At 45.1% G+C, this 27,004-nt stretch overlaps 1 protein-coding gene across 1 annotated transcript in view; it reads right to left on the reverse strand.

The window, feature by feature from the left end:
- Nucleotides 1–27,004, reverse strand: part of FBXW4 (F-box and WD repeat domain containing 4) — a 67,096-nt gene that overhangs the window by 10,948 nt on the left and 29,144 nt on the right. The window contains exon 7 of the mRNA XM_031061406.1: nucleotides 2,927–2,992. Within this exon, the coding sequence (XP_030917266.1) occupies nucleotides 2,927–2,992 (66 nt within the window). The remainder of the gene's footprint in view (nucleotides 1–2,926; nucleotides 2,993–27,004) is intronic.

A 27,004-nucleotide genomic window follows, 5' to 3' on the forward strand; every position in this document is an offset into this window, starting at 1 on the left:
TGGCCCATCTTGCTCACTGTTCCCCTTGCAGGCCTCTAATCACTGAACTTACAGCTGCTTTTACATACACACACCTTGATCCAGAGTGCGAATAAGTGCACAGCAACTTGCCCACATCTAAAAGCAATCAGATGGCACAATGTAGCATGTGAGAGGTGAGAGATGTCCTCCACAAGTGCAGCTAGCCAGCTTCAAAAGCATATGAAAAAAATCTAAATCCTCCTTCATTACAGGAGACAGGGCCAGGTGTAGCAGCAGCTGGAATTTCAGCTATCAGAGACAGTGTTTTGGCATTATGTAGTCATTCCCCTGCTTTAGACTCCCTTGACAATTGCTTGTTGCTGCCTGTTGTGGCTTTGATCCAACGCCATCATCTCAGCAGAGTCAGAAATGAAAGACAGTTGTGGGAGCGGGATGCAGCAAAAGGCGTTTCCTTTCCCCACTAAAAATCTCCTCTGCACCAAAACCAGTCAAGCCCTTTTGAAAGCACAGGACATATTTACAGGTGAAGATATTATCCCCTTCCTCTTGGAGGGATGAGAATGGCTGCCCCAGGGTCAGGGAACAGCGAAGGTCATAAATACAAAACATACCATGACCAACAGTGACAAGCACCAGCCAAGGACTTATCTGGCCTGGAACTAAGATGATCAGTACACAAAAGGTTATTTAAGCTTTAAATCCTTTTGTAGGACGTTCCAGATCTCAGCTGTTGGGTAAAAAGACCACCTACCCCAATGGAAGAGAATGGCACAGAAACTGTTGCACTGTTACTTACTCACCCCACCAATGCAAAGAAAACTCCCCTAACTGAACTAGCTGATCCTGGACAGCACTAAACACCTCAGTGGTGCTAAGGATCCTCTGGTTTTTAAGAACACACCTTATGCATCATTCTACCCTTCCCAATTCATTTTTTTTGACAGAAATTACCTGAATTCTGTTCTTAGACATCCTTGCCATGTTCAGCCTCTGCGGGGCAGCCTCTGGGCCCTTTTGCAGCCACAAGAAAAGGGTAAGCAGCAAACTCAGAGGCTCTGGCTCTGACTGCCAGATGTTGTCAGGATACATTGAGCACAGGAGGAATTTTTAAGTCCTGCGTGGCTCTAAGATTTTAAGTTTTCATGCCACACTCTCACTCCTGGAGTCTGACCAGGAAGACAACATTCAAAAACCTCAAAGGAACAGACAAGCATTCCCTACTTCCGGCAGTCACTGGAGCCTTTGAAGATGGATCCAAAGCTCTGCTGGGAAGATGAACAGTTTATGGAGAGTCAAGACCTGGAAGGATAGTTCTGTATCCCCTTTTTATGAATAATGACATCAAGCTTCACATGCTAGAGTCCCAGCCATGCTTCCTACTCAGCCTCCTACCCTGCACATGCTGACGAGTCTACCAGCTCACACACAGGTCCCTGCAGAGGAAAAGACCCAGTGGCATGGTGCATTCCAGCTGTGACAGGTGAAGAGGGAAGAATAAGTTTGACACTCTAGCCATTTCAACAGAGGCCCAGTGGCCTAGGTTGCCTTGGCTTTTTTATTTGCCTGTCACTCAGGCTTTTACGTTATTGAAAGATCAAACTTCACTGTGCTTGTTCATTACCTTAATCCTATTTTCTACACAGCTTTATTATCTCTTCAGGCTTCCTTGGGAAAGGCTGTCAGAAAGGCTGGGGCAGGGGGGAGAGGGTTTCCCATCTCCTCACCCCTGTCAGATGCCTCTATTCAAGAACAGCCAGAAGACTTGATGGGCAGAAGTATCCCAGCACAGCCTGCATCCTTCTGGGGTACACCCTTCTGGGGTACTCCAAAGGCGCCACTGGATGGATCACTAAGAAACATGCACCATAACTAATGCACTGGTGCTCTTTCCTGCTCCAGCTTGTCTTTCCTAGGATGCATTGTTGGAAAGTATTTTTGTTATTTCAGAGAAAAAAATGGCTGGTTTAAATTTGTATTTGATAGAGTTGACTTAAACAATCTAAACTATTTAAACTATGGATTAGAAGGCAACTGGTCTCAGACCTACCCTGTGTCCACACCAATCCTTCTCCACCCCCTTTCCCCAAATACAGCTCTACTGATATCCCTCAGGCCCCTTCTGCCATTGCTCACCCCACTTCTGACAGCACTCCTTTGGATAATCTGGGCCATGCCACTCCTACCCAGAGCATCCTGGTCCTGGAAGGCAAGGCTGCCATTCCAATAATCCTGTGAAATATTTGCTATCTGTCCATCACTACACTAAGACCCTCAGGCTGAGAGTTTCAAATTTGTCAGCAGTTGAGTTCTCACATCAAGATTTGAGAACAACATTTCCCCAGTTGCTAAGGTCAGCACCTTCACCGAACAGGAACTACCCAAAGACCCCAAATCATTGGCCACAGCAATTAACCTCCTCAGTGCTTATTAGGACAAAGAGAAGACAATGTGCCTAAGTCACTTCCATAGATAACCTGTTGCCACACACCACCTCTCTGAGCTACTGGAATTGCCAGCCAGGACAAGGTGACTTCAGAGCCTGTGTTTGCCTCTGGCTTCCCAGCACCAAAGAGAAATGGGTGAATGGGAGGATAAGGATCACCTTCCTCACCTCCTCTGGCTGAGGCATCAACAGAGACAGATGAAAAGGAGGGTGTAATGGGTATATTTTGACTGTATACAGGTAATGGGAAGAAACCAGGATGGCTGTGCCATCAACTGGAAAAGCTGAGAAGAATAGCCGGGTTACTGAACCAGAACCACCCCCAACATATGCCTTTCCACACCAGTTTGCTTTGTCTCCCACTCCTCAACACATCTCATCTTCTATCATCCCTTGCCTATATTGACAAAAGGAATGATACCCTTTTGCAGCATTTCCAATATTGCATTGATATTCACTTTTCTTGTCAAGTCCCTCCCTGTAACCTGGAAGCTCACTCACCTCTCAAGGTCCCAGATTCTCAGAGGTGAGATGTGTCCACAGCAGGCTGTCCCTGTCACAAATGAGCTGTTTAAAAAAACAAAGAAACAAACAAAAAACACTTACTAATCCTCATGTTCTGAAGAAAGTGCATGAGCAAGAGAGAAAACAGGTTACAAGACAGACTTTGAATTCTGGTACAAGATGATTTCAGCATGTCCCACCACATTTCACAAGGGACAGGCAGCAGCAAAGGGAGAGCTGCCAAAGGACTCTCACTAGCTGAGCTTCCCAGATGCAGCAGGTCACAACTGCAGAGAATTGGCAGGACATAAAATGTATTTGTAAATACAAAGGGAAAACCTAAACAGGAACATCTGTAAACAACATTTTCAAATGGGTCAGGACAGTACTTAGCATGTTTCATATACAGTGCTGTAAGCTGCAGAAAGACCCCATGGAAAATTTACTGTTATTTCCTACTTCATGTATCACTTCTGCTTGTTGGCAACTTCTGAGTACAATCATGAACCGGCTGCAGCATTACAGGCCTAAAGAATCACAGAATAGAGGTCTCTGGTCCAGCCTGCTCAAAGCAGGGCCAATTTCAAAGCTGGATCAGGTTGCCCTCCCCAGTGCTCAGGCACTCTGTGTTAGAGGCAGCACAGCTCTCCTGCAGCAATATTTGGCTCCATTTACACCCTCCAGCAGGGCCCATTCCAAAGTCCTCTTGGCAATGCTATGTCTCTGCTGCACATGCTGGCTCCAGAAGTCACCTGACACCCACTGGCCTCATACTAGTTCATAAGACAGAACAAATCCTTAAAATCAAGCATGAGGAACATGGGTGCTGTGCTCTCCAAACCACACTGCTTGTTTTGTGCCAGCTTCCCATTCTCAGTCCAAATAAGAGGAAGCAGCTCATCCAAGGATTTCTAAGTAAGTTAAAAATAACCTCTCACAAAGCCATATTTATTGCAGCTACTGAGAATAAAATGCCAAAACTACGTTTAAGTCAATGCAACAAGGATACTATGAATACAGGAAATGGAACCTGCTTTAAATAAAAGCCATTTCTACGCTTTGCCTAAAGAACTTCTGCAGTATGACACAGGGCTGGCAGCTGAAAACATGAAAACAAAATAAGAAAACAATGTCATGTCTACAAAAATAGCAGTTAAAGCAGTTTTTAACATTTCTTTAATCCTCTACAGCATTCTTTCTTTGGAAGTCAAGGTGTCTGCAAGCCTCTACTGTACCAGGAATGGATTCTTGCAGAGCCTTGACTTCTGTGAGAAGCACTACTGCTGCTGCAAGAAGGCACTCAGCAGCCAAGTGGTGAACACAGGCTCAACTCAATCAAAGTCAGAGAAGGACCAGATGGGAGCAAAACTGGAACTCAGGACTCTTTCTACTCCTATCTCTGTGGTTTAGCTGAGCAACTGGTTTCTCCAAACCATAAGGCCAAAGCAGCACTGACAAAACACTCTGCAAAAGAGGCAAGCAGATAACATCAAACCATTTCAAACCATCAAACCACATCATGGAGGTGTCCACAAGTTCTGTGATGCTTAGCTGCCCTTTAGGCTAGAAAAGGCCTGCAGACCTAGAGCTATTTCAAAGTGTCTCCAACCAGGATGTCTAACGTGCAAAATTCCAGGTTCATTGGCAGTGCACATGCAATCAGCCAAAGCACCTGTAGCACTGAGCTGCCCCTACAGGTGCTGCAGGGTGCTCACATTACTCTTCTCCATGTAAGTGCCTGACCAAAGTCTGAGAGTCTATGGAAAATCCAATTCCTGTTGCTTGAAGCAGCCACCATGATCAATTAGGAAAGTGTGCAGCATTTCATCTTTGGAAACATGATTTCTGCTCAATGCCTGCCTTCTCTCCACCATAGTCCAGGACAGGAGGGAACATTTCTCTTTTGCCAATGTCATCCACCTCAGAGGAAAACAAGCAAAAGACACCCACTTTGATAGTTTGTCGGTCAAGCCCCATGTCTGGCAAGCAGCACTTTGGTCAGGAGGTCCCTCTGCTACAAAGCTAGGTGTTGGGTTTTGTCCCCACTCCCCAGCCATAATCCATTAATAACTACTAAAGTCAATTACTGTGGTTAGAAACACAATAGCAGTCAGGGAGTCAGTCAAGCAGGCAATTGGGTGCTTAAGATTTTTCTTTTGGGGGACAAACTGACTCTATCCCAGCAGAGAACGCTCTCACTTGGGAGACAGATCCCTTTGTGCAGAAGGTATGCACAAGGCTTTGATGGTTGCCACAGGTCTAAATTACCATGGAGGCACACCAACAGGGAGAAAAAGGTGGGAGGAACAGCTAGGTTTAATCCTCCCTCATGCTGTCAGTTCTGGACTTCAGCTTTCCTTCCTTGGTCCTTACCCCCCACCCCTCGGAGAAAAAAAAAAAAAAAGAAAAAAAAAGAGAGAGAGAGAAGAAAGCATTAGATAAAGAGATTTTTCTCCAGCATCGAATACAGGCCTCAGGGCCACAAACAAGTCTCTTCTGGGTAAAGCTGACTCCATTCAGTCAACAGGAATTCTGTCTCATACTTCAGTGGGATCAGGTTTGCAGGCCTTATCTTTAACAGCCTGAGCCTATTAGCAAGCAAAGATAAGACTTCTCCCACAAGAGCAGGCCACCTTCACTGCAGCACTCACAAGACAACATGCACAAGAAGGGGCACCAATGAGAAATTCTCAAAGCCTGAGAGTGAACTGACCTTAAAGTCTGGATTCCAGGGCATGATACAGGACCCCTCACCTTGAGTCTGATCTGCAGGCACACACCTTGAAGCCTCAGGTGTCTCATAACTGGGAACCTCTCACAGGTGACAGTTTTACTTCAGGCAAAAGAGCAACACAAGTCAGCTTTCATATGTCTAAACCAACATGCAGTTTGGAGGAAAGCATGTAAAGCTTGGCTCCAAAACTTCTGAAACTTTGTTTAGTGTGGAAGATCAGGCTGAAGCCTTCTATCAGACTTGCTTCTTTTCTATCTTCAACAAGGCTCTTTTGTCTTAGAGACCACAGAGCACACATAAGAAAACCCTCCAACTTAGAGAAGCGCAGCTTTTTCACAACTGTTGTTGCCAGCTGCCCAAGAAAAACAATTGAAGCTGAGTTACTAGGTTAGAGAGTGTCATTCATTTTGCCTACACTACTTTCTACAGCCAGACTGAGGAGAGACTAGATTGGGAAGAGGCAAGTACAGGATACCCTAAATACATTCATGCAGACATGACTCATCTACCTGAAGTATATACAACACAATGATGTACACTGACTCTGATCAGATGCATCTACATCCACCATAAAAACTGCCATGGCCAGTCTCCAGATGGCCTTGGAGATGTAAAGCCCCTTCCCCACTATGCTTCCTTCTATCCTTTGAAAGCTGCCGGCTACCATGACTATAAGCTCCCCCTAATAGGCCCTTCTAAAGGGGAAAAAAGCACCAATGTAGGGCTTCCATAACAGGGCATGTTGTCTTCACAGGGATCCCCTAGGAACTAAAACAGAGTCAAAAACCAAAGCAGGAAGGCAAGAATTTTGCACAGCATTGAGACACACATACTTCATAAACAGCATATTTTTGTTGTCCAACACAAGGAATCTTCAAACTCATCTGATACTTCGATGTCCTCTTTCTTATTTGAAACCCCCTATCGACAGAGAGGAGAGGAATAAACAAGAGGGGGAAAAAAAACCAACAGAACAACCAAGAGCCTGCTTCTCCAGAAGCCAGACCTCTATGTCTCTAATGCAGAAGAGACATTTCATTAGACATCATCCCTGCACAATAGAAGCTGGGCCAGGAAATGAAAGAGAGCACACATCCTGGCAGTGCTGTTGGAAGAAACACAAGAATTCTCTGACTGAATTGTGGTTGTTGAAGATCCCATGGCATTTCTGGCAACAGCAGTAGTGCTCTGGCTGCACTCCAGCTGCAATAATCCCATTGCTGCTCCCAAGGTGCCAACTACAGTGTGACTCATGTAGCATCCCTCTTGACCCCATCCTGGACAAACCATTGCCAGATGTGAACAAACCAGAGGGACAGAGGTAGATGCCCATTAGTCCTTTTGGAAAGATGCTGTTTATCTTGAGGCTTAGAAACAATATCAGCTCCAGAAACACAAGTCACATTGAACAACACATATTTGCCCCACCATCAACCCAGCCTCTAGAGCAGGTCCTGCCTGAGCTGGGAATCCTGCAATGCAAAGTCATTGAAGGAACCTGGGTAAAACAGGTCATTTCCCACCTCTTCTCAATGCACCTCCTCTGTGCCCCAGACTTGTGCCCTTCCCTGTACTGTAAACCGATTGCTTCTCTAGTTCTATTCTGCTCTTCAGGGATTTCAAATCCAGAATCTACTCGACACGTGCAAGAGCCCATTCCTTCCTCCTGGCGCTCTCCCCCGCCCCCTGGAATTGGACATCGTTGTTCCATTTTGGAAACTATTATATATGGAGACTCACTGGACTGGGAAACAAAGAAGTTATTACTTGACAGAGCCCTGCAGCTGGGAATGTGGAAGGTGGGGGGAGAAAAGGGGGAGAACCAAAGGAGACAGGATGGGGCGGTTGGTAGCAGTGTTATGAAAGTGATCAGCAGAAAGGACAGCTCAAAGATGGGAAACATCTATTTTAAAAAGTCTCAAGTGAGATGAGAAAAGAAGGAGAAGAGAAAGCAAGTCCAAAAGAGAGATAGGAGAAGAGAGAGAGCTGTTGGTGCCGACGGTGCCGCGGGTTAAACGCACGGGTCTGTGGGTTTGTGTAGCCTTTGATTCAGCACTGACACGCTTTGGCAAGGGAGGCCACCGGAGCTGTCAAATCCTTCACCAACGTGCCCATCAATTGTATTCAGCTTTCCCCGACCCGCACTGGCATTTTAATTACTGTTGGGTAAACTAATTTGTACAAATGAAGGCAACTCTGCCTAATAGAATATGCAAGCTCTCTGACCTCTGACAGGCGATGACACAAGATACAAAGGAGGCAGAGGAAGGCTTTTTATCAGAGCCTTATTACTCTCTATTACTCCAATTAGTTAAGCTCCAGTGCTCCTAATTGGGGGAAAAAATTGCAATTAAATCAATTTTTGATGGGCTGAAAGTGGGTTACCGAACCGCCCTGCCTGTGAAACACTGATATTATAGCAGCAAAGGTCAAAGTCTTTGTCGGCACCTGTGGGGCCCCCACCTCCCCTCTCCAAGCCCCTCTGTGCCCCCCCAACACACACACTCAGCTCGCTAAGGCGAATCATTAGAACATGTCATGTCTTATCGCGGCCGCCACCATCCCGCCAGCCTCATCAGTTGACATCATTATGGAAGGTAACTCCTCCAGCATGAATACAGTGCTAAGGTCACACAAACTTGATGGAGCCCCTGCTGAAGAGCAGATGCAACAGTAACAACATTGTGAAGGGGAGAGGAGGAGGTCAGAAACCCAGCACAGGGAGTTTCGCCACCTCCGGCATGAGACTTCTCCAACAGACCAGATACACACAAAGGGAGAGAGACAGAGAGTGCAGGGGAGCAAGTGCTCCTTCCGCAGGGGCATTTAATTTGCAAGGAGAAAAAACCAAAAACAGCACAGCATCAGTTTAGCATCTTCTTTATGAGCAAGCAGGCACCACAAATATGCAAGAAATCCCATCTGCTTTAGATGCAGGCAATGCTGGACAAACCCACGTCTGGGTGGTCATGCTGGGCTGGTGTTGCCCCTTCACTGTCCTAGACCAGTTCCTTTAGCTGTACTTTGTACTTCTCACAGGATGACCAGAGAACTGAACCAAGCATCTTCAGTATCTCAGAAGTCAAGACAGCTGGATTATATGTTAGCATTCTTTAACCAAAAATTCAACAAAAATCAACAGGTAAGACAGCATCTAAAGCTCACCTGAGCAAGCAGAAGAATCCCACTTCAGCACAGCCTCACCTTTGTTGAATAACCTTGCCAAAAAGGCCCAGCAGCTGAAGGCAAATAGCCAGGCTTGTTCCAGAAACAGACTGGAAAGCTCTGGCAGGTTTGCTGCTGCTTCTTTGAGCTCACATGCATGCTACAGCATCACCCAAGGCATCAGTCAACTCAGAGTGAAATTGTGTTCCTGATATACCTCATAAATGTCACACAGAAGAGCTCTGCCACACCCCACCATGGACTCAGCACAGAGAGAAAGCAAAATGCATAGAGAAGACCATGAACCCTGCAACACTGACAACCACTACTGCTCCAAGAGGAAATCCTGTGCTCTTGCAAGGAGCACCAGTGACACATGCATGAACAGATGGACTAATAACTCATTCATATGGTACCTCAAGTGGACCACTGAAAAGTGGTCCCCAGAAAGACAGCATTTACCTTTTGTACTGAAGGGCACTGTAGAGATGCTGGATTGAAACATGAAATCACATTTGAGGCAGAACACCAGCTCATGAGATAGAAGAAATGCTCATGTCACTGCCTCCCGAGTCATATACTTCATGCCTCATGACAGAGGGAACATCAGCTTCACCTCTCCCGCCTTCCTCCTTGGCCTCTAACTTCATGTCTTCCTCCAGACTTCAGAGACACTCAGGCTGAAGAGCAGAAAAAACTTTTCATATTCCCAAAAGCCCAATTCCTGGCACGGTAGACAAGCTGCTTAGCAGGTGTCCAACCTAGACACCTCCATTCTGCCTTCACTTCCTTGCAGTTTCATCCCAAACTCAGCACCCAAGTTATCTGCAACCTTGATCCCTGTCCCTTCAGCAGCCCTGCAGCAGATAAGTTCTGTGAAAACAAGCCACAGGACAGAGCACAATCCTCATTTCTGGAAAAAAACTGAGCTCAACGACATAAAGACAAAGCTTGCAGACAGGACAAACACATGCGCGCTCTTCCACACTACAATATTGAATGGGAAATTACCCTTGATTAGAAACTAGTGATTCAATCCACAAAACAGTCCTGATGTTCCAAGGCCTGTTCACATCTAAGTATCAATGCTTTCCCCAATACTCCACATGACACACACTTTTAGGAAGAAACAAGTGTTCAAAAGAGGGCCACATTCAGATTAGCTCTATAAAAGTTGATTTAGGATCTTGAGTGTTCCTGTGTAAGAGGAATATTGGAACAGTACTTTTCACAGTGCTGCTGTCATTTTTCAGAACTTCAAACAGAATTGCTTTTGTAGCTATACCTATACAAGTATTTGACATCAACCTGCTCTTTTATTAAAAGTCTTGAAAACCTATTTTTAATAATGCAAAATACATATTTACATGCTATGTCCAATAATCTTTATCTTTCCTCACACCCCCGACCTCTGGGCTTGCCAGGCTTGGAGTAGTTGTTCATGCAGAGGTCTTTGTACAGAAACTCATCTCTCTTGAGACCAAATTTAAACCCTAAATGATGCTCAAGTTATTACTGTGATTGCAGGAAAAAAGAGACTCCTTAGCCATAACAGAAATTTAATCCAGAACATAATTCAGGCACTGATCTGAATAACTTGCACCAAAAATCAAAGTCCATGCCAAAACTGATTTGTCTGTGCATGCCTACCAGGCCTTTCTGTGAGCAGAGCTCTCTGCAGGCAACCACTGTGGTTACATCTTAGAAGCTGAATAATAAAGAAACATGACTCAACTGAGAAATCACTTCTGAGTCTAAAATCTGGGCTGTGCAAGAGATACAGCTCTCTATTCCTACCACAGAGAGATTTCTATGAAAAAAGAGAAGGGGAGAAAAAAAAGAAGAAAAAGGATGAAATCTAGGGACTTTCAGGTCAGCTTGAGACTAGGTGGCTAAACACCACTACAGCACAGTTATATCAGCTTATCAGTAACCAGAACAAAATCTCAAAGAAAATATTTAATGCTCAGAAGCTATAACATTAGAAATTCAAAGAAAGTGGCTACTGAGGTTACATTTGTGTCTTGAGGAGTTAAAGGTTTATTTGGGTTTTTTGTTTCTTTTTCAAGTGCAGGTGAAATAACCACAGCTGGTGTCTCAACTTCCTTACTCACACAAAGCATTCTCCCTTCCAACATCACTACAGAAATCTCAGCCATCTGTAGCAACTTCATCCTATGCTCTACTCTTGCTCTACTCCCAGAGCAGCCTTTCAAACACCAATGGGCAAGACTCCTGAGAGGCACCCACCAGACAGCATGCTCTACCTCCAACTGCTGCACATGCCATCTGCAATACAGTACACGGGACTTGCAAGATAACTTCATAAAATCTCTATCTTGAGAAAATTTCCTGGGTTTTTTGGAATGAATTGAAAGGAAGGAACAGGTGGAGCTGCTGACTGAGCAGCAGAAAAACATGATCTCTGGATGAGATACATGCACAGTATTAGACACTGGACACCATTTGTACCTACAGACTATCATGCACCTTGGGCAGATCTCTGAGGGCCTGGCGTTTAGATCTCAACCTGCACACCCACTTCCAGCCCTCACACCCATCACATTTCCCCTCCCTGCTCTGGTCAGTACCCTTATCTTTCCCCCTCACCCTCATGGGGAAGACACCCTGAGCTCAATCCTCCCCAGACCCAGCAGCCCCCTTGAGCTTGGGGCTCTGGGCCCACACACAGCCTTACAAGAAGCTCTGAACTCCAGCCCTCACTTCCTCAAAGCCTGCCCAGGTGTAAAGCTCCAGCGATTCCTTTTTCTTTGCCATTTTCCCTCCCTCCTCCCTCTCCTCCTAGCCCCACCAACATTTTCAGGCCACACAGTGAGCAGGGAGGCTGGAGTACATGAGGACCATTGCAGCAGTCGTGCTGTTTCAGCCCCCCCCCACTCAAGACAATTTCTAAGAGCCATTTCTTATCCTCCCCTCCGTGAAATGATTTCTGTTAATTGCCTGGTGGGAATCAGTTATAGGTGGGGGAGACTCTCCCCACACACACACCCTGGCCCCTAATTGGCTTATTGAAGTTTTAACAGGGCTTTCACCTGGAGAAGCTGGTAATTATTCCCTTCATTCCCCTCTTGCTTGTACCTGTAGCTTCACACTTGGGGCCTGCCTGGCTCCACGGGGGGGACTTTGTTCCCTCTAACTACAGGCCCCACGCAAATGGGCCCAGCAGCAGGAAGACACGGCAAAGTGGTAATTTTCAGCCCTGCGTAATTAGCCAAGGTTCTTTCAGCCCAAACTGCTGAATGGGGAGAGGGCTGCTGGGGAGGGTGCGCCATGTGGGAATGGAGGAACGGGGGCTGCTCTCAACGGGCGGACAAAGAGCTCTTGGGGGCTCCAATGTGGGCCGAGCAAGAGGAGGGGTGGGAGCGGGACGGTGCGCCTGGCACAGCTGGGGCATGGCCAGCGCTCGGACACACATTGAGGAGTCAGCCCGTGGCATCCTTCCCCCAGCCTGTGCAACAGGCCAGTGCAGCATGCCAAAAATCAGTAAAAGAGAAAAGAGATCCAGTGATGCACAAAAGAAGCATGTGAAGGGGTGTGATGCATGACATATTCTTGAAGGCCTGGTGTAGCCTATGCTCCCAGGACAGGATTTCTAGTCTAGTACCTTCACACTGAGATTTAGAAAGGCAATAGACCCAGGGAGAATAAGCTGGACAGTGCAGGTCCCAACAGGATAGCAAGAACTGTGAGAAGGACAGAGTGAGAACTCTTACTGCTGAGAAAAATAATCAAAAAGTAAGTCAACTCCTCCAGCATCTGCTCCAAAAGTCAGGCAATAACCATAACCAGGAGGACAGCAACAAAGGCTCCAGGTTCTCTTTTTGCTGAGGCATCTCCCATTAGCAAACCAAAACTGTTTTTCAGAGTGGGAGCTCACTTGTTCTGTCTCCCTTTCTGCTACAAGACATCGGTTTTGCAAAAAACTACCAGGAAACCTGCTGCATGTGGGTTCAAAAAACTTGGCCACCAGTGTATCATTCCTGCGTTAAATCAGACTGATGTCGGATGTCCCACAAACCAGAAACTGGCATCCTGTGTGTGGCATGCTGCCTCTGCTGATTCTCAGGACTTGTTAGCATCTATGCTTTTTTTGAATTATCACCATCGCCTTCAGGATAGAAATGCTTGTCCGGACTTGTCAGGTCTTGTAGACAAGTTAAAGCTGCTGCTCAGCTGGATTAACCATCACAGCTTCAGTGCAATGGGGTCTGTGGGATTTTTTGTTTGATTTTAAAGTTTTAAAAAACTCACTTTGTGTCTCTTATGATTGCAATATCCTACTAGAAAGCAAGAATTGTCATAATCTAAAAGCTTGGTCCTCATTCTGCAATGACGACCAGGTGAAGACCCAGCAGGGAAGTGAAAAGATGCCACTACTATCAAAGGACAGGTACACTGGAGTGCTGAGCAAGCCCTAGGAGATGATGCAATTACAACAATCCTGATAACAAGGAAAGGAGATCCTCAGGGACTCCAGTTGTAGGAAGGGAGCACGCAGGCAGCACAACCCCCAGGGCACAGACTTTTAATTTCTGAGCTGCCTAAAATACAACAGTGACACAATGCTGCAGCAGCTTGCAAACTAGAGAAGCAAATTGCCTGGTTCAACCCCATGATTCAGGTTTCTGTTCAGGCCATATCTATTTCTATCACATTTTATGAAAGACTCTTCCAGAAAGGATCATTTTTCAATTTCAATCCTGTTAATTTCAGCCTCACCCAAGATGCCTTAAGTACTTGTCACACATAGAGGAGTTCAGGCAGATACTATGTGCCTTTGACCCAACAATTCTCAAGACTTTTCCTTAGAACAACTTTTGACACCTCTGGACAAAGTATGCTTGCTGTGAAATCCATGCCAGCATCTGAGCAGCAGACACCAAGAATAAACAAAAGCAGGCCCATGTTGACCAGGCCAATTTCAAGCCTGTGCAGAGAAACAGAGTGAATATTCCCTGCACCAGTGGGAAAAGATATGTAATGTCATCTCTGCTCACACTTTATCACAAACCTTATAGTGGTCCAGGGCTTTTTCTCCTTATAACCTCACACTCTACAAGAGGACATGTGGAATTGATTTAATATTCCAGCTGTCACTGCTTTGGACAAAAGTCTAAATATTTGCTCATGTATAGAAAATGCTTAAAGAATCATGATGCAAAAGAAGAAAATCTCTTCTATTTATAAAATACCCCCTTACTATTTTTTTAAGGTTCGGGACTGCCAAGACCAATCCCAGTATTTTTTCAGATGTGACTGGCAAAGTTTTCAGTTAACAAGTATTGTTTTAAAAATGCATGTATATATATAGAATGACATTTTATATAAACTTTTCCATTAGAATCTATGACAGAAAATTACTTTTCAATAAGCAGCAATCCATGCATGCCAGTGAGGTCAGGGGGAAGGGAGAATCCTTTCAGGTCTGCCAGAACAACTAAAAATCAAGAATGCTTCAGTTTAAAAGTGGAGGTGGAAGGAATCTCTTTTATGGGTGCCACAAGCCACAAATTATTTTTGTCTTTTTCCTTTTGCCATACAGACACACGTATAATAAATTCAAACTCTAATATTTAGGAGAATTTTGAAAAAAGTAATCAGGATGGTGAGGAAGAAGAGGAGTCAAACTTATACTTTCCTTATCTTAGCACACAGGGCAGAAGTTCTTTCTCGATATCATGCAGAGGCAGGAGCTGTACTTGTTCATGCTTTTAGGGGAAAGAGCCCAAATCTCAAAAACCTCTGCCCTGTGATATTCAAACAATTTACAAATTAAATAAGTTCTTCATCAGGGTAGAGGGGACTAATACTCAGAGGGTTTTAAGAAGTCAAAGACCAGAAAAGGTGAAAGGGGAAAGGTATGTATATGGAGCACATGCTACACACAGAGAAGGCCAGGACACTGAGGCATGGAGACACAGGTGCTCTGTGGAGGAGGGAAGCAAAGCCTCATCTGCGTTTAACTCAGCCATGAAATGACTCCTAGAGCTTTCCTGTGCTGATCATTCCAGTCCTGACACAGACACTCTTGCAACAACCTTAATCCACTTGCCCCTGAAGCTCTGGGCAGTTTCCACCTCCCCAGCTCTCCACTCTCCACAATATGATTTGCTTCAGGGTTTTCATACTACGTGTTTGGAGCATGTCAACTCTTCAGCCCTAAGCAACCAAGATCCTGAATAAAACCCCTCCTCCCCATCTGCAGGTTCAGGGCACGCTTGGTTGTGAGCAAGCACCAGAGTGAGAAATCAAACCTGGCAGTCAGGCCAGAAAGCCCCAGCCCTGCATGCAGAGAAAGGCATACAAGGTTTCATTAACAGATAATACACATCTAAGGTATAAAGATGTTTAGTGGCATGTCCCACACAGATCCCAAACCACCCAAAAACTCGCTGAAGAAGTTTTGCAGAAGCCAGAGTTCAAACCATGCTGACATCAATACAGTTTCACAGCACAGATTATCACCTTCAGTGTCTGTAATCAGGCTGGGCTGCAAGGCAGGCTAAGAATTATTAAATTTCACTGATAACTGAGATAAGCCCGGTGAAGATAGGAAAGTGAACAGGCAAAATAGATGGCACAGATATAGGGAAAGGATAAGACAAGAAAGTGAGTAGTAATTTATTATAATGCTTTATGTCAGTATATTGGGAAAAAATTACACATGAAATGGTATAAGAGGGAAAGGACTGCATTAAAAAGGACTGAGAAAAAGACTCTTCAGGCACACGTCTCAAGTCTGCAATGGAATAGAGGATTCCCTAGCATACATTGTCCTTTGATGACAAAAAATATCTCATAAAGGGATATTAAGTACCACACTGCCTCCTGCCACTCAGTAAGCTGCTGTCCAGGTGAAGCAGGACAACCTGCTGGCAGTCAGTCCTCCAACACTGCAAGGAACAGAAGTCTGGAAGCTTTAAATGCATAGGCAGCTTTGTGGGTAGGAGTGTGAAACCACAGTTTCCTCCTTACCTTTCCATTGCCTGCCCTATTTCCATGTGCTCTGAGAATTTAGGAAGTCACATCCAAAAACACAGCTATTAAAAGAACAATTTCTACTTAGGTCAAACACCTACACAAAGAAATGCCAAAACCAAGCTTACTCGCACATCCTACACTGAAATGAGCACATTACTCAAATATCAGTATTTGATTCTGCAGCCAGTTACAAGTGTCCCAGTCAAAACTGTCACTCATCTTTTATCATGTGAACACACAAGAATCAATTACATGGCCATCAATTCATGTTGGGCTGCATCTCTGTGGGCTCCAATCAGAGGCTGCCCTGGGAGGAAGAGATGAGCGTACCACAGCTCAGGGATGCCTGAACTCCACTCCAAACAACAACTGGCCAGCAAGTTGTGGCTTGCTACTGCTTCACACAAGGCCATCAATTCTAGAGTTGGGGTAGCTTGGGAAAAATATTAAAACTTTAAACAGAGTGAAGGGTATCCAGAGAGAGAAATCTTTCACTGTATAACCACATAAGACAATCAGGCAAAAGGTTTAAAAATGGAACAACATGTTTCCTCTTCAGGACCCAACACTGAATTTAAAAGGAGCCTGTGAAGCCCAGAACATTAACAGGCTCAGAAAGAAGAGATGAGCTGCTCATAGAGTTATCTTCTGCAAATATGAAAGAAACATTGGTCCAGATGAAAACTCTAGCCAGGGAAACCCCAACCTCTCGTCACTGGAAGCTGGGAAGGAATAGGCAGGAAAGGATCTTTCGCTCTTGTTTCTTACCTTCTCCATAGACATTTACTACTGACCACTGCTGAACACCAAATGCTAGGGTAGAAGTATGCTGGACTGACCCACCACAGCCAGAAGAAGAAGAGAAATGCCCACTTTTGTCAAGCCATGGCCCATCGAGCTCACCTTTTTCATCTCCAGTGGTACTGGCAGATGCTGTTCAGGAAGAACATGTAAGCTTGGCAACCCTCTGTGGTCATTCACTTTGCACCCACAGTTTCTGTATTAAGGATTATAAAGAGTGTATCCCCACCTAGTTCCTCATTATCAACCTGCTATCCATGAATTTACAAAATCACTTTCAAAACTGCTGGCATCATTCCCCTCCACAACCTTCTACTCTGAGAGCATCAGAAAACAGATGTTAGAGAAACATTACTCTTTTCTAATATCTGGACCAGGCTCCCTTGCTTCTCCACTGTCAAAGAAGAGAAAATCCAGGGGAAGTGCACAGAAAATGAAAACATGCTCTAGGCCAAGACAGAAAATCAGATGCAAGAGAGAAACTCTTCAGTCAGACAGTCCTGCTCCATCCCCATCCCTCAGTAAATCAGCCTGAACAGCCAAAGCAGGTGACTGAAAAAAGCACAGGTGTAAAGCTCAACATAGCTGCACCAGAAGGAAGAGACCAAGCACAGCAGTAGTAGCAATTGCTGCTTGGCCCAGCTCAGTCTGCAACTGCTGCTACTGATGAGTTCACTTCTTTCAGGAGTAGGGAAGAGGTACACAGATTTCTTTTTCCCCTGAAAAAAACCTAAGCTGTTGGGTTCCAGCTTGCAAGACTCTTCAGCCCCCACAGTAATAAATCTTTGGCACTATAAATCACCTTGGTACAGGTCTCTCTTCACAAAGGAAATGGGCTCTCTCTTGTCATTAGCTGCCTGTGTCTACCAACCATAGCAGGGCCTCATTCAAGTCCTCTTTGATGGACGGTTAGACTTAAAGGAATATGTACTTCAATCTCAGAGGGGAAAGAACAGGAATTTACTAATTAGACAGGGCAATGCACATTAAAAGCTAGCTTTAATACCTGGTCGCAAATTAGCCCTGCACCTGCTAAGTGTGAGGATGCCTACAAAGCAGTAAGAGTACATCCCACATGTAGGGATGGTGAATGGAGCATCATGAGCCCACAACACCTCCTAAGAGCAAGAAAGTGGTTGCAGCAGTTGTGTTCCATGCAGTTGGGAGGGAAGGTAGAGAAGACCTGACAAATCCTAGATAATGAACCACAGAATACAATACAGGCAACATTGCACAGAAAGAACAGACTTTCCACTCTGCCTTCCAGTCTGTAACAGTCTCACACTGCTCTGAAAAGAAACCAGAGGCAATGGAGCCAAGAGAGCCAGAGCCACACAATTCCGTCCACGTTTCCAGTGTCCGATTCAACTCACAGCAGAGATTCAGGATGCCAGCAAGCCAAGGAAACTGAAGCTTAGCTACAGGCAAGAGGCACTCTGGCATGCTCCATTTGAAAGTGTATTAGCATTAGCAGATGCACACATAGAGGAGAAATTCCCATTCTTCAGAGGAACTGGTTTCCCTTCAAGGATGACTATCTTGTGTTACTCATTTGCTCCTCTCCAAATTTCAGCCTCTCTGGTCCTGTTCCCCTCTTGCCTTATTTTAAACAGTCTGCCAAGCATCTTCTGTGAGGACTGAAGTGACAAGGAGAATGTTGCAATGGGAGACATCATCATCCTGTTATGTGCCAGACCTAATATAGGAGAAGCCCATCTCTGAGCCATGCTTTCATTTTTATCACTATTTTCTCTAAGCCTGAAGATATTCCTGGGGCCAATGCTATGTTCTGTGTCAAAATGCCAAAATCCAGCAGTAAGTGATAAGTCAGAGATTTACACTTATGACTTCTGTAAATTCATACCACCCGCAACCTCATCCTGAGCACAGGGATAACAGAGCCTGCCCAGGATGAAGGCAGTGCTGCTGCAAACATCTCCCCCTCTGCCAGGAAACATCTTCTCTGTAGACAGAACCCTTCCTTCAGCAGTTTCCTAAAATCCATATTGATACATTCATGTATTCTCTCTCCTGAGCTGGAACAGAAAAGTCTGTAACTGTAGATTGGAAGAGCAACATACATTGCATACCACTCCCCCTTCTCCTCTTCCCCCAGCCTTTCCTGAGAGCACTGACTGATAAATAATCCAGTCCATGCTTGGAAAAAAGAAACTGTCCCCCTCTACTTCTAACCAGGAAATGCAATGCAAAACCTCATCCCTTGAATTCTCTCTGAGTTACTCCTTGCCCCCATTCATACATACAGATGTACATATAAAGCATATCCATGTCTGCCTGTTCCTCAAGCTGGCACAAGCTATTTGGATCACAAAGCTGTGCACAAGCCCCAAAGGAGCCACCAGACATTCTGTGCTGGAAGTTGGCCATTGTTTTCCCAGAGATATATGCAAATTTCTGTTAGATACAACAGCTCTAGTTATAGGTAGAATCAGGCAAACACACATTAAACAACTGTTTTGTGTAGCATGGGCTTGATACACAGTATAAAACAGGCTTGAATTGACTCCATGGATCATAATCAAAAACATATCCCTTTGCTTCAAACAAACTAGTCCATTTTGGATAGTCTAGAAATTTGATTCAGCAATCAAAACTTGAATCAGAAAGTTATAATCACCTGCAGCCTCCTGTATACTTTTTTGTTTCCTTCAGGAAAACTAGGACTAGCAACTGCCTTCATGTGTACACAATCATTACTTTCTTGTCTTAATAAATAAAGAACTGGTGCTTTACTATAATTCTTCCTCCTGCAGCAGTCTGAAACCTTCACTCTGATAAATTCAGTACTTTTGCAGTTCTCTCCCAAATACATTTTTTTTTACTTCTAGAAAAACCAAGGACAGTGGGGAATCCTCCAAAGAGGCCCAGTGCTTCCCTCCTTGTAATGAAACCCTGTAATGGAATGCCCTGCACTCCAATTAGGAAGAAATGCTAATTTTCTCCAGTTGAGCACCCCCTCTAGATGTATCTAATTTGTTTCACTGCTTTCATCTCTCCCCTCCATCACATTTTCATTTAAAGGTTATGATCTGTTTGTGCCCTCCATGCCGCGCCCTGACAAGACACCCCTATGAGAGGTTGCAGGGGCCATGTCGCCCTTGCTAACCCCCTTCCCAAACAAAAACCAAAGCTTTTTTCCCTCCACTGCCTCTTTAAGAAATGCAGAAAGATGAAGGGGAGGAGCAGGGAATTGGGAAGACAATAATTAAAAATAAGAAGTAAGCCCTCTTGCAAGTTAGGTTGTTGGTTGTTTCCAACAAAAGGTTAGAGACCTTTGCACCATGACCAACACCAGTATGACCAGTGGAGGCCAGCCAGGAGCAACAGCATTACAGAGCTTTGCTACTTCTGCTCCTAAATGGAACAGCTCCCATGCAGAATACTCTTTTGCAAAAGGTTTTTAGATGCTAAATTGTTTAGTTCCTTGTAGGTCTTGGGGAATACATTTTCTCTCATATGTCACAGTGAGAGTCTGGTCAGAAAGGACATGAAGAGCTGGCTCAGCTGAGGAGAAATTCTCAATAAAGCATTCCCACTCCTCTCTGAATGGCTTATGCCTTGTTCTGGGACTCTGTGTTCAGAAAATTCCTTCAGGAGAGCAGAGACTTCAGATGGGTAGCATGGGCCTTGGAATAACTCTTCATGGCATCCATAAATTTGTGCTGCCATGGCTGTGGCTGGACAGACATGTGAATCCTCAGGGCAGAACCCACCTGGAGAGGTTATCCACCCAGAAGAGCTGGCACCACATATGGAAATGGCATCCAGATGTCCTTGCTGGTGCCACACCACTTCCCACAGAAATTTCAAAGAGCTTTCTAAGTCACCAAAAGACTATTACTGAACAAAAATCATAAAAAATGCAGTCACCATCCTACCTCCAAGCAAAGCCTCTTTGAAGCCTGCCCCAGTATTCTCAAATAAAACAGTATTCAGGGATCTGAACCCACAGTCTTCCCTACATACAAACACCACTCCTAAGCCAAGCTATTAATTACTTGTGTCCAGCCTCTCCCTCCCTTCACTTCAATTTTCTCCATCAGCTCTTGTCTGTTAGAAAGGAAATCATAGATCTACACTCTCTAGACACAAGTTTCACCACACACCTGTTGTCAACATCCTGTAAGTAGAAAGTGACAAAAGAACCTCTTTGGAGAAAAAGCAACTAAGTGGGCCATGATTGAAAAGGAGTGGAAACTGCTGGGTTCCACTGGTGGCACTGCCTGGAAAACCACTCCCTTGGAAAAAGTAGAAGAACAGCTGGACATGTTGCCCAGACTGAGCATTGAGTAGCCTGTTCTTGACAGTAAGATAAAGATGGAAAAGTACTGCAAGAGTGTTTTCTGTTATTAATAGGCACTTTGCTAATACTGCTCAAGATAGTCAGCTCCCTCTCAGTCATTTCCTGCTGCAGCCGCTGAATCCCATTGGTCACAGCACTATATGGTCCATTACAAGCTATTTCCTCTCTACGTTTGCAATGCCTCCAAAAGCTTTTGCAGAAAGTCCTGATGATCTCCCTTCCTGCCTCCCTCTGCAGACGCAATTCCCTCATAATTTGACTTTCTGGGACCACAAATGGGGAGCGGGTAAGAGGCACACAAAGATTTACTCTTCATGGATAGCAGCCTTGCCCCTTCCTCCCCTTCCAGGCCCCCTCTCTATCTGGTCCATGCAAACAAGCCCTGAGTGGGAAAGAGCGTTTGGAAGAGGCCTGTCTGGGCCAGCCGCCTTTCATCCAGAAGATGCCTCCTCCCATTGGAAAATACAAGCATTGTGTGAAAACATTTTAATATATTCATGCACATTCCTATAGCTCGCAGGAGCGAGTGGGTCTCAGCACCCTCCCCTCCCTGCCTTCCAAATGATTTTCATAGGCAACGATGCACTGGGAATACCACTTGTTTTCTCGAATGGCCGCGAGTATGTAAATTGTGGGAATATGCAGGCCAAGGGCTGTGGTTTTATTGTGCTGCAGAAAAGATTTTACTAATTACTTGCCTAAACTCCAAAGCAATACGCCTGATTTTTTACAAAGCGGGAAAGTGGGGAAGGTGGGGGTGGTGGGAAGAGGAGGAGGGGGACTAAAGAGAAAAAAATAGCAAGGGGAAGAGAGAGTAAAGGGAAAGATGGAGAAGTAAAGGGAGCACAAGGGATGCATTTCAAAGTTTCTCCAGCAATTGGATGGGGGGGAGCTGGGCCCAATGTGAAATCATAGAGGTCAAAGGTGGGTCTCCCTCCCTTGTGAGAAAGTGGTGAATCAGGACGGTTTATCAAACGATCATTTTCTTTTGAAACTGGGAGGCAGAGGCTGGGACAATTCTGCAGATGTGCTTGATGAGTTCGGGACAAAAATGGGCCGCCTCCTCCCCCCCTCCCCCCTTTAAAGTCTCCCATCAGGGGTTGCTTCTCCCTCCACTGCTTCCAGGACCCTCCCCTCCCTTCTTCAGTGGTCAGCTGAGACCCCCACCCACTGACCGCCTTTGTATTCCTGGCCTTTGGACACAGTGACAGGGCCCTTTATGAGACCCCAATCAAGACCCCCATGTCACAGGTACCTAGTAGAGATACCAGACCCTTTTCAAATGAGGAACAACAAGGAAAATATGCTGGCCCATTGTCCCAGCACAGCACCAAGGGAGATGAAAGGGACAGGCTGCTCCCTCTCCACAGACTGCCTGCCAATCAACCCTAGTTATTAAGGTCACGATGTGGAAATTCTTCTGACCTACACCTAATCAAAGATGCACCAAGGACTTCTGAGACAACATGGGGGAAGGTGGGAGAGCAAGCATCCCCTTGTCCTCTCCACCCATAAATACAGTGGAGCTTCCACAGCAAATTAGTAGGAGTTACCCCAGCTAGCGCTGCAGCACACTTGCCCCAAGTACCACTAGGGCAGCCAAGCAGCGCTCTGTGCTGGCATGCAGCCTCAGGAGAGCTTAAATTAAAAGCATTTCTCACTGAAAGTTACAGAGTGAGCAACACTGGAGGTGGCTCAGAAGCCACAATCGAGGACACTTTGAGACAAATACTAAGCATCCTCTTTCCTGTTGCTGATATCTTTGGTTTGCATGGGCTGGGGGTTTCACCAGTAGTGGTCAGCACCATCCAACAGAGAGTCCTGAAGAAAAACTCAGTAGATGTGAATCTCTGAGTCTCCAAAAGCTGAAGCACCTGCAAGAGTGGATAGATGCCAGTAGTGCAGAGCAGACATTCTGACTCCCCCCTCGCATGATACAGGAGGAAGATACCAAGATGACGCCGATGGTGGCTGTTTTTAGGACTACACAGAAATATCTCACAGAGAGGAGGTAGGAGCCATGTGCACTGCCAGAACAAAGAGATGGAGACAAAACAATTAGAGCATGGGTCAGATGGGATCAGAGAAGTACATCCCACCAGACAGCTCCAGAGCACTTGGAAAATGGACAAGATCAACTGCCTCTGAAAGGTTGTTCTGCATCACTCACTAAGTCATCACCATACACTCAGAACAGTCAGACATAATACTTCAACCTGACAAGTGACACAAGAAATGACAGACTACAGTCTGTGATAGTTTACACAAAAAGGAAAGGAAAAAATCCAAACTCTGTAACAGGAATATTATTCAGCATATTTAGGATGCTTCTGCAAGTGCATGACTGAATTAGGTCCTCCAGAAGAGCTACATGGTCACCACTGGCACACTTATGATCAGTCTTGAAGAATCAGAAATTTTTGACACTCTTCTTTATGCACCATAACTACTGTCATTCAGGGAATACCCTTCCTGATCCCATACCAACTTGCTGCTCTCATCCTGTTGGCATTCTTTAAAGCCCACCTGGATGAAGGTCTTAGTGAAAGGAAAACAAATTTGGGGTGGTAGTATAGTTAAGCCATAGAAAGTGGAAGAGTCACAGCAACCAAGCTGCAAGTTTCTTTATGCTAAACACTGCTCACATGTTGGCTCATTTCCCTCTGTCTTTTAGCTAAAAGACACCAGTGCAGTGCTACTGGAGCCTCCCATTCCTGTCAGACAGCCTGCAAAAGGCAACAGCCTACCAGTGGTAACCAGCTGGGTAAGAGATGAGAAGTGGAAGATTTCAAGAGAGCCCTGGGACAAAGACTCATGTCTTTACACAGATCCTACTACATTGCTTCTCCACTGCAAGTCACTGACATTCTTAAAACTATACCATTTTGTTCCTGGCTTTTACACAACTGTTGAAGCAGGTGAAAAGCAGCTTTTTTTTTCCAGATGTTGAACCAATTGCTCTTATACCAAAAACTGCTTAGCTATGGCAAGGCACGGTCTTGCTTAGGTCGTTGCAAGCCAAGATCCAAACTGACACCTCAGACGCTGTAATCTGCAGTGCTCAGAGCAGACATTACTTAAGGCCTGCAGCACAAAAGACAGATATTGGCTTTACTTCAGGGCAATATCCTCCACTATCACCCTCCTTTCAAATGCCAATGGCAGGCTGAGGGCCAGTCTCCTGCTGTCCTCAGAGTGAATCAACACTCCTTTAGAAGGGCCAGGCTGCTATCTTAGGACACTACAGCTTCACTTCCCACCTTAGGGCATGAGCTTGCATCCTCTGAGTGACAGGTTCAGCCTCATCTGGGAGGAGTAACAGTGGAAGCTGAGCCTGCTTAGAGGCATCTGCACCTGGGGCTCTCACCGTGCAAGAAAGGTCCATCCCTCTGTGTCCCTTCCCGCCCCAAAAGCAGTTATTTGAAAGGTGGGGAGGGAACAGACACCACTCTAATTGTAGGAGTGAAACCTGGCATCCTCCTGCTCATCTACCTTTGCACTCCATTTCTGTTTCTCTTTGAACCTCTGGTATAGCTTGTCAGGTCGCTGCCCTCCTGAGAGATCAGAAAAAAAAATAAAACAGTGATTACTATTGTACACTGATATGCAAGCTGGAGAAAGAGAGAGAGAAAAGGAGAGAGAGAACAGCCTCCATGTGTCAGACTATGAAAGGGCTTCGACTGAAGCCACCTGAAAAACAAACCCTTAATTTAAATGTTAATGAAAGTGCTGAAGAGACATCAGAGGCTTTCATTTCTCTACAAGGAACAGAATCACCAGGTCTAGAATTTATGGCCCCCTTCACCTCCCCTCTCTTCTTCTCTGCTCCATCAGCCACAGAAGTAAGGAAAGGAAAAAAACCCTAATTTTAACATTAACTCCACACTTCCACCCTAGGATGCAATTGCTAAATTATCTGTTGGCAGGACACTGATCAAAGGTGGAAAAACAAAGGCACACTGCACAACCGAGCAAAGGTAAACAGCAGCCAAGGTCTGGTGAAGTTACCTTCTCCCCCTGCGAACTTAAAAAGCAAAGAGAAAACAATCACAAACTGGAAATGGAAACCTCAAACCATAAGGCTGCCAGCCCCCTCAACTAAATTTCTTCTGTCACATCGATTAAACAGTCATGGATTCTCCTGTGCAAACCATGCAGCACAAGAAAGATGCTTCCTCCAAGCTTTTTGAGACAGACTTTCCCCTCAAGCAAGGGGAAAAATGATAAAAAACTGCAGGGGGAGGAAAAAAAAATTCAATATGCAACACAGCTCAACACAATTAGAAACAGATGTCTGCGTTCCAACTCAGTCAGCTACTGCCTCCCAAAACCTGCTCACCTGCCTGCAACCACTAGTGAGTCAATTCACACAGTCACAGAAAATATATACATTAGAGTATTGGCCAAAAGTGACAAAAAGGGAGGAAGCCATCAATCACGTGAGCTTTAGAGGGCAAAATAAAGAAATTGAAGTGAAGAAAGGTAAGCTGCAGTTTCTCAATTCATAGAAATGTTTGCATATTTGTTTGTTTCTAGAGGAGAGGGAAAACAAACATGCATGTTCATGCATTCACCCATGTGAAGAAGACTAAATAGAGCTATTATCACACAATTAAAGAAGGTAAAACAAAGTCTTCTTCCTCCCAACATCAAGGGAACAGTGAGGGCAAATGGATAAGACACAGGTGTCATTTTAGCTCCAGAGGGGAGAAACTGATACTCATTTCCTGCTCCTCAGCTTTAGGGTGAAAGAGCACCAAGTCAGTTATGACTATTGCATATACCTAGAAACCCACATCCAGATCACCCTCTGAGGTCAGTAAAAGATGGCAGTTAATGCCACCACTAACTCTGCACGTCCACTCTGGGATCTCACAGTTGAGCAGGTTCTTCCTGCCCTGCTTAAGAAACAGCTGCAGGTCAGAGTCCCCTCTCAATTATTCAAACCGACCAGGCTCTAGGAAGATCCCCAAGGACAGCAGAGCTATTGCTGCCGGCTGTTTTGCTGGCAATGCACAAACCCCAACAAAACTCAGTTACTTCTCTCAAGTCCTAGCAGACTCAGAGAGGTTAACTGCACAAAGCAAGGTCAAAGCAGAGCACACTACGGCCAACAGCTCATCTTGATATGCAGTAGGGGAAACCTGCTGATAAAATCAGAGTAAGAAATGAGGGCAGGGGAACATTATCCAACATTTTAACTTCAACCCATTAGGGCTTCAATTGCATAGTTAAAACCACTGCAAAGTTGCTCTGATTCAAGTGGGTTGTTTTGCTCTAAGGCAACCTGCAAGATCAAATTGTTACACTTTCACAAGAAGTTTCTAGATAGCCATTAAAAAGAAGCCCTCAGTATTAATCATTTTGATCACTCCCAATGGAAGAGAGGCCCCCATTCAGTAAAGTAACCTTTCTCTTCTTTCCTTTCCCCAGTGAGTTTGGGGCATGTTTTACAATTTGCCTGAAGTTGTCCGTAGAAGCAGAGATCTCCTCAGATATTACTTCCTCATAATAAGCCATGGGAGAGGCAATTAGGTTAAAATCAGCATGTTCAAATACAGGAGTTGGGTCTCAACTACAATACTGCATAAACAGAAGAGCCAGCCTGGCTTTTTAAATTTAGCTGTTCATATAAGTACATATTTTCCTTTAAATTAGGCATCCAGTGCAGACAGCTAGTCTTCAGTACAAACTTTCCTTCTCTCTGCACTTAACTTGCACTTCACCAAGGCAATATCCACAAGGAGAGGTCATCTACTGCAGCAGACTAATGACAAAGTCGGAAAAGAAGAGACTGTCTCTTGGGCTTACACACCCAAAGCATGTTTCTGTCACAGCAGGGCACTTTATGATTGCCCCAAAGTGTACCAAGGGTTTACCAGCTCTCTACCTACAGCTGAAACCTGGCATCCTGCTGCTCACCTACAGTCGCACATTGGAAACCATTTGTGTGCCTCTGTCTTCTCTTTGCTTCCTTTAAAATCCGACACACTTTGACTACAGCATCTCATGATAAATATTTAAATATTTAAAAATGAAAATAGCAAAT

Source organism: Geospiza fortis, unplaced genomic scaffold, assembly GCF_000277835.1.
Source record: "Geospiza fortis unplaced genomic scaffold, GeoFor_1.0 scaffold130, whole genome shotgun sequence".
NCBI classification, from domain to species: Eukaryota; Metazoa; Chordata; class Aves; order Passeriformes; family Thraupidae; genus Geospiza; species Geospiza fortis.